The sequence below is a fragment of the Teleopsis dalmanni genome, chromosome 1 (assembly GCF_002237135.1).
Source record: "Teleopsis dalmanni isolate 2A chromosome 1, ASM223713v2, whole genome shotgun sequence".
Lineage (NCBI taxonomy): Eukaryota > Metazoa > Arthropoda > Insecta > Diptera > Diopsidae > Teleopsis > Teleopsis dalmanni.
In genome coordinates, this window is record NC_051846.1 from 200,690,058 (window position 1) to 200,698,885 (window position 8,828).

At 28.7% G+C, this 8,828-nt stretch overlaps 1 protein-coding gene across 1 annotated transcript; it reads right to left on the bottom strand.

Moving 5' to 3' along the window:
* Positions 1 to 1,625: 1,625 nt before the first annotated feature.
* LOC119671298 (GATA zinc finger domain-containing protein 14-like) lies at positions 1,626 to 4,259 on the bottom strand. The gene is made up of 3 exons (XM_038081874.1): positions 4,003 to 4,259; positions 3,442 to 3,940; positions 1,626 to 3,379 (listed from the first exon to the last, which is right to left on the bottom strand). The coding sequence occupies exons 1-3, from the start codon at positions 4,131 to 4,133 to the stop codon at positions 1,748 to 1,750; spliced, it is 2,262 nt and encodes a 753-aa protein (XP_037937802.1). The 5' UTR covers positions 4,134 to 4,259; the 3' UTR covers positions 1,626 to 1,747.
* Between the last annotated feature and the right edge of the window lie 4,569 nt (positions 4,260 to 8,828).

Here is an 8,828-nt window from a genome sequence, read left to right on the forward strand (position 1 = left end):
TATTGTGGAATATAATTCTAATTAATAACTTACTTACATACTTATTTGGCCATAACAACCCGTTACCGAGTTTCGGCCTGACGCAGCATGTCTCCCCAAGCGCCTCTGCTGCGTGCACGCCTTCTCCAATTTCGTATATCAAGTCCAGTTAGTGCTCTCTCAACTTGATCACTCCACCGGAGACACAATCTACCTCTACTTCTTCTTCCGCCAACTACTGCTTCAAACACCTTTTTCACCGGAGCATCTTCATCATCCATCCATTGAACCACGAGCTGTACGAGCTTTATCACGACATTGATATAATTCAGCGCATTAACATCCAGCGGCTTCGCTGCCTTGGTCATGTCGTGAGAACGGATGAAGATGATGAATAATAACAGCAAAATTAGCGATCGATTTTCTCTAACGTACAAAGAGAGTTCTTGACGGTGGGTTATTTGTGTGACGTATCGAAGACATACCTAATAATTTATTATTAGAAACTTATTTTGAAAAAAAAGCATTAATGAAAATTCTCCTACAAGCGTTGATGGTTGTTAAAAGTGGGTTAAGAGAATGTGTTTTACTATAATTATCAACACTGCTCTTGGAAAAACATATTGCGATACTCTCAAAATGTCAAGGAAAAGTGGACTACACTAACTACTGTTTGCAATATATCTTCTTATATTAACTTTGAAAAACCTTTGGTACTCAAGATAAAGTTAATGAAATCCGATGAGTCTATTTTCTTTATTTTTTGCAGACCTATTGGAAATCAATCTTTTAGATGCTCAGCGAAGACAAGTGTATACTTATTAAAATTTCGAAAAAGTTATATTCCCACTAAAGACTTTAAACCAAGCAGTCAATCGGCAGTGGAATCTATTCTAACATTTGGTCTTAGCGTGTCATTTCACTATCTGATCTAAAAGACACTGTAGTGGCAATTCGATATAAAGCTTGGGGCTTACAATTGTAAAGCGATTCTTCAAGTATTTCGTATAGACAGTATTTCATCCATAGTAACAAAACCGGCTAATATTTGTGCTAAAAAAAGCTAGGTACAAAAGGTTGCCACAACAACCTTACCTAACCTCCCTCTACTCAGAGGGAAGTTTTGCTCATTGTAAAATAATTATTTTCCATTTTCATTTAACAAATAAATGGGTAAAAAAAATACTACGATATTCTTTCAACATTTTTAAACCGAACCACTAATAACAAGAGTAGGCAGATATCTGCATTCTAGACCTTGAATAAATCTAAACCAGTCTGTTATATTTCAAATCAATCTTTTTATTTAATTTTTTAAATTTTGCAACAAAGAAATGTCGAACATATAATCTCATGATTTTTGTTTTGTTATTATTAGACTTTTTAATTTTTGCCAGCAAATGAATATTAATTAAATTACATCTCAACTTAAGGTTTTATGCTTTAATTGTATAAGATATAAATGTTTTTTAGAATATGTGACAGATTTGTTATAAAAAAAAAATATAATTCAAATAATAATAATTATAACTCATTTAAAATTGACAATAAAAAACCCAAAAAAATTAAATAAATTAAATTAAATTAAACTCAATTTTGAAATTTTTATCAGGCATTTTACAACCATATCTGATCTTACATATACTTTTCAACATAGACTATAAACCAGTTATTCAATTGCCAAATTTTTTAATAAATTTCATAATGTCAAAAGTCATAAAACGAACTTGAACTATTATATATATATATTATATATTATTCAATTAATTTAATTGTTCTTAAAAGGTATTGGTAGAAAATTAATACCTTGTCTTGCACATTCAAGGCGCTGTTTTAGATTATTACCAAGATACAATCGAATATCCGTATCCAGCTCTTTTATATCCTTGCCACCAGATTTTTTATTTTTTTTACCATATGACAATTTAAAGCGATCGTTTCTTGGTTGATCAACATTTTCAACTCGTAATTCCTCATATCGTTTTTGTGTTTTAAAACACTCTTGAGTTTGAGATGTGCCATCACTACTTTGTTTTCTATTACAAGTAACTTGAATATCACCAGCACAATGTTTGAAACATTTAGATTTCATTGATTGATTACCACTTTCTGTTTTAACAACATGAAGAGGTTCTTTAGGTTCCACCCACTTATTCATATTATGTTGTCCACTGTTATTAGGAAATACTTGAAGATCATTAGTGTCATGATTTTGAAAACCATTACGACTGTTGGATTGTTTACCAATTTCTTTGTAATTATTTTGGTCAAACTCTTTAGAATTCTCCCACTTATTTTGTTTAGAAACATTATCAAATTGAATACCACGTTGTAATTTTCCATTGTCAATATCCAGATATTTTTGATTATTACTTAACGCATAACCAGAATCTTTTTTGACAATATCAGCATTAAATGTTTCTTCAACGGCCTTATAATTCTGTAGTTTATGATTTTTATTATATTCTTCAGAATGGTTGTGTTGTTTATTAGAACTTAAACATTTTTGAGTACTAGTACCAATTCCATCGAAATTATCAAGACGTTTCTGCTGTGGAAGATTAGTAAAATATTCTGAATTATCCATATTATGTTGAACACTGTTATCAGAAATTACTTGAATATCATTAAAGTCATACTTTCGAAAACCATTACGACTGTTAGATTGTTTACCAATTTCTTTGTAATTATGTTGGTCAAACTCTTTAGAATTCTCCCACTTATTTTGTTTAGAAACATTATCAAATTGAATACCACGTTGTAATTTTCCATTGTCAATATCCAGATATTTTTGATTATTACTTAACGCATAACCAGAATCTTTTTTGACAATATCAGCATTAAATGTTTCTTCAACGGCCTTATAATCCTGTAGTTCATGATTTTTATTATATTGTTCAGAATGGTTACGTTGTTTATTATAACTTAAACTTTTTTGAATACTAGTACCAAATCCATCGTAATTATCAAGATGTTTCTGCTGTGGAAGATGAGTGAAAGATTCTGAATTATCCATTATATGTTGAACGCTATTATCAGAAATTACTTGAATATCATTACCGTCATGATTTTGAAAACCATTACGACCGTTGGATTGGTTTACAATTTCTTTGTAATTATTTTGGTCAAACTCTTTAGAATTTTCCCACTTATTTTGTTTAGACACATTACTAAGTTGAGTACGCCGTTGTAAGTATTCATTGTCTATATCAGGATATTTTTGTTTACTTAACTTAGAACCAGAATCTTTTTCGACAATATCAGTATCAAAGTTTTCTCCAGGAACCTTATAATCCTGTAGGTCAATGTTTTTATAATTTTGTTGGGATTTGTTACATTGTTCATTATAAATTAAAGGGTTTTGAACATTAGTAGTACCCATTTCATCGTAATCATGACGCTGTAAATAAGAAATAAAAACTATAAACTTATTCTTATTATGTTGTTACTTTTAAAACTCACTTGTTTATATTTAGTACTAGATGTTCGAAAACTTGAACATTGTTTACTACTTAGTATGTCACCGCCTTTGTTAAATTCTTGACGATTCTCCCACTTATTTTGTTCAGAAACATTATCAAGTTTTGTGTCACATCGTAAAGATTGAGCATCAATACCAGGATACTGTGGATCACAACTAAAATCTTTTTCATATTGTTTATCAATAAGTTTATCTTTAACAGCTTCGCGATCCCACTTTTGTTGAACAACATTGGATTCCTGCAATCTATTACTTTGATCATATCGTTTAGAATCATTGTACTGTTCATTGTTATTAAAATGTTTTCGAGTCATCGGACCAAGCTGATCATGTTGTGGTTGACCATTGTGATTATTGCTATTTGGATCTTCATGATTGTCAACATATGCATGAACTATGTTCCTTTCGCTAGAAATCTCTTTTTTTGGCTGCAGCTCTTTATATACTTCTTCGCGATACTTTACGAATGGTACGAGATCACTATTTGTACAAGACATATGCATATTTAAAACTGTGCACATACTATGATATATCATACTTACGGCATTTTTCTGCATACTAGACGATGATTGGGCCAATCAATTCTTTGGCAATTTTCACTACAATAAGGTTCCCCACACCTTGCACAAGTATGAGAAGCTTTTTTATAACATCTTTCACATATCTCCTCCATAATCGCTTAGCATATTCAAAAACACTTATTTAATTAAATAATTCATTAATTAAATATTTGTCTTTTTCAAGAAATACTATATAAATATGCCTATGGACAATTAAAACACGAGAATTGAGCAAAATTTGTATTCCCGTTAACTTAACGAAGAAATGAATTAATGAAATAAAGAAATGCGATTTATGCATCAAAAGGGAATCAGCAGCTCAGTTCAGCGACTTAAACCCAGGGATGCTTTTGAATCAACAAGTTTTGTGCATTAATTATAAAATATTTGCATTCGTATATGCATTCGTATGTTTTTTTTCAGTTGTTATCAACTTACAAAAATAAGTTAAATTTTAAGTTGCGAAAACCAATCTTATATTACATTTAATTTAAAATAAACTCTAAATTTAGAGTAAAATTACGTTTAAGTTTTAAAATCAATATTGCAACAGATTATGGATGAATTCTGAGACAATAATCATATAAATGATCATTTTTATATTTTTATTAAATTCAAATTTAAATATTGAAAATTTATAGATGTTGAAATTAAAATATTTTATCAACTTTATTTTGCTATTGTGGACCAAGAAGTAAACCACAATAACTTAATTACTAAATAAATATGAACATTATACTAAATACCTACAAAATAATTGGTAAATTTGTTTAAAAAATAATATTTTCACTTTTAGTGACAATAAAAACCTAACCGCCAAAAACAATCAAATTAGGAGATATTTTCGTTTTTATCGATCTTTGGTGATTGCCAATTTAGCAGAATACAAAATTAGGAGATTTAGCGTTTTATCCGGAGCAATCAGCTGTTTTTAAAAGTTAAGAAAATCAGCGAATAGAAATTAAGCGTACCGGGTTAGCAAAATCGCCAAAGTCGCTAAAATGCATTTAAAGAACTTTAACGATGGAGTTTTAGCGATAGCTATTAGTAGAATCGGCTTGCTATTTGTTGATTATAAAAGTAATGTCCCATATTATAGTCATTAAAGTAACATACAAAATTTAAAATTTTTTTATTTAAAGTTTAAGATCGTACACTTCAATACGCTTTTTTTATTTAAAGTTAAATACTTTTTACTTCAAAACGCTTTTATTTCTGTTATAATTATAAAACTTATTTTGTTCTTAACCACTTTGCACATATTTTAAAATATTGTATAGAAACTTGTAAAGAATAATATTAATAATAAAAATATTTTAGAATATTTTATAGTTGCGTTTTTCAGCTAAAAGTTAATTATTTCAAATAAACTTATTTATTATTTATATTAAATTATTATAATAATTTTAGATAAAAAAAATCGACACATTATTTTCTGATCAATTTAGTAGTTTTATTGCAATGAAATATGAACTTTATAAAACTTTATAAGTCTTTAACTGAGAATGCAAGCATGTTGCTTGCATATTTATAAAAGAAACAAAGTAGTGGTACTCACGATCACCTATGAATAGGCTTTGTCTGGTTTCGAATAGGTATGAATTGTTTCGTTAAAAATCGTACATATGTTGACAACATACTGATCACATTGAATTTCTTATATATTTAGTAACATGTGTTTATTAATTTCTCAGGCTACCGATATAAAGAAATTAAATTAAAATTAAACTTTCTTTGAATATATTAGAAAATATTAAAACTTGAAATATAATCAAAATGCCATAACATAGCTCTATAGCTGATATTTTTTTAATTCGTATTTTAAAATTTGAACCTTTTATCAGTTTTTTCTTGTGTTGCTGTCTTTTCTTCTTTATTCAACAGAAGGTCTTTTATTTTTGAGAGTAAGAACAGAGTTCTCTCATAAAAACTAATTTTTTATATTATATCTATCCCACAACATGGATGCTCTATATTAATTTGTTATTATATGAATTTGTGATATGTTTAGACAATGCCATGTTCATATTATTTTACACATTTTTTTATATATTCAAAATTATTAAACAAATATTTAATGTTTTTATTAGTGTCGACCTCAATATTTATGTTTTAAATTTGGCCGGGCTTTAGGTCGTGGTTTCAAATTTTGTTTTTATATAATAATTTTTATTGTATAAAAACACAAATTTTAAATTAAATAAAATATCACATTTATTACTTGATGTAATATATTTTATTAATTAACAAATATTTCGGTCTACTTTGTAGACCATCTTCAGTGTTACAATTAATACAAATATTTGTAAAGCCCGGCCAAATTTAAAACAAATATTTAATACTAAAATTAATACTCATATTATTACTTACATGGACACTCTATTGTAATAAATTCGCCATCATAATAGAACATGTGAATTTTTTGGGTTAGTTTTAAATGACCATGCAGTTTCAAGATTTGATACGTACCGGCTTAGGTTTTGGCGACATTTTTACACACGCTTTCACCTTTTCGCTATACATACAAATCTTTGTTGCGAAAGAAATTAATAGGAAAATAATACGTACATATTTGTATTTTCTAGAGCAGGGCTGTCCAGCCTACATACGTTCGCGGGCCAATACAAATTACTGATAAATTTATTTCTCTCAATTTATTCATTTGAAATCAATTTTTAGGATACCATAAAAATAAAATAATATAATTTTACCAAATTATATCAAGAGAAAATTTGCGTAATTGTGGTAGATTAGAAAGATGTGGCGGTCCGCATATATATATGTTAGCCGCGTACCGGATCTGGCCCGTGGGCCGTGATTTAAACACCCCTGTTCTAGAAAATATTAAAAGCACATGTGAATGTAAATATTGTTGAATATCAAAAAATACATGTGACAATATATAACAACATATATGTATGTACATATATACCAAAATACATATATACATAATAGATGAAAAATATATTAATTTTTATCTTGCACTGTTCGAAATACCGCTCTATTGTAAACAATAGTTAATATTAATAATTTACTTTCGACAAAACGGACGTTAAAAATAAATTTAATATTAAATATTATAAAAATTTAATTAATGAAAAATAAAAACAATAATTTGTATATAAGAAATAAGTAAAAATATTTGTGCATGTCAACAAACATTTTGGCATACATACATACATACATATATTTCTAAACAATATCGTGTCATTGGAGAATGTAAAAATCCTCGAACTCTTATTCAAGACAAATAACTGAATATATTTGCTTTTAAAAATACTTCTTCACCTACATACATATGTTTATGTTAGTATCAAATTCAAAGTTTTGAAGTAAGATTTGTGTTGTTGTACTAGATCTTTGAGGATTCTGTCATGACATGTCTATAACCAATTCATTATTACAAACACCTGTCATACTATTATGATATTTAGATGAGCAACTAAACTCAATTAATTGTTCCCAGTTTCTTTTACCTACATATCTAGTTCAAATTATGAAGTCTTTATCACTTTTCGTTTTATATAATTAATCCATAACATGTTCTTCAAGATCAAATAAAAATTATAAGAAATGATAAGTTTAATTTTATTTATCACTCTTTTTTATTGTGGCATACCTCCAAATCTAAGAGGTAGCTGAAATTTATTAACATTTTGAATATATGTACATTTAACAATGAACAACTTTAGCCTCACAACTTTTCCTCTCCAATAAAATTTTTATCGATTATTGTTGCATAGTTTAAATTATTAAAGTTATTTACAAAAGTTTTTATTTTATATAAACAATATTTTGAAACACGTATAATTTATGCCTGCCATCATGTTTAAATTTCATATATCCCTCTTGGCACAGAAAAATGAACTTCTTCCACATGAACGCCTTGCTGCTCTCTTATGCCAAAAGCTCACCTTTAATCATAACCAAAACTACATCCACCAACTTTAAGGCTACAGCACACTTCACCCTAAACGAAAAACCAACTTAACATTTATTTAGGAAAATAAGTTTAGCAATAAAAAGTACACAGAAATGGGAATGACTGAAGTAAAATCCCACCGGCGCAACCAAAAGTATTACAATAATTATGATAATCTAAACCATAAAATAAAAAATAGAAATACTAAAGAATTACCATACTTTGTGCTACCAAATTCAAAGTTACAAAGTAATTTTTATTTTATGCTAAATACGAACGAGCACACCAGCAAAAACACAAGCAACAACCACATTAGCAGAAAGGACGACTTCAACATTTCCAGCTTTGCAGTTGGTTCCAAAGCGCACAATATTTATCATCACCTCACATCAGCATATATCGCATTATACCGTATAGACGGTATAGCGGTGAGTCGTCTCGTTTCGCATAGCATCAACGTATCACTTTGTATCCTGTTGGCGTCATCCCAACGGTCGTATTTCGTTTATATTTTGACCCTTGAAACTGTCACAACTGACATTTGTGACGTGAACAGGTTTTTCCTTATATAATTTTTGCGAATATATCTGATTTTATAGGTTTGTGTGTATCTTAGCGAATACTGATTTGATGGTTAATGGTAGAGAATCGTGAGTTGACACACACCACATATACAAACATTTTCCAGTAAAACAACGTTTTTGCCATGTACTGTCAATTTTCGTCTGCTGTTCTATGGCTATTTTTTACAAAAGAGATTTTTATTCTACTGTTATTTTGTAGTTGTAGTTGCTGTCATTTATTCGCTGTTGTCGCTGATGCTGATTACATTGACGATGACTATGACGACTTTTGTGAGATTCTCATCGAAATGAAAATGACAGCC

What these genes read in the sequence shown, in the direction of transcription:
- LOC119671298 (XM_038081874.1), bottom strand. Translation starts at nt 4,133, where the DNA reads ATGGAGGAGATATGTGAAAGATGTTATAAAAAAGCTTCTCATACTTGT. An exon ending in CTAGTATGCAGAAAAATGCC is followed by an intron (nt 3,941 to 4,002) that starts GTAAGTATGATA and finishes TTGTACAAATAG; the next exon opens with TGATCTCGTACCATTCGTAA. An exon ending in CTAGTACTAAATATAAACAA is followed by an intron (nt 3,380 to 3,441) that starts GTGAGTTTTAAA and finishes TCTTATTTACAG; the next exon opens with CGTCATGATTACGATGAAAT.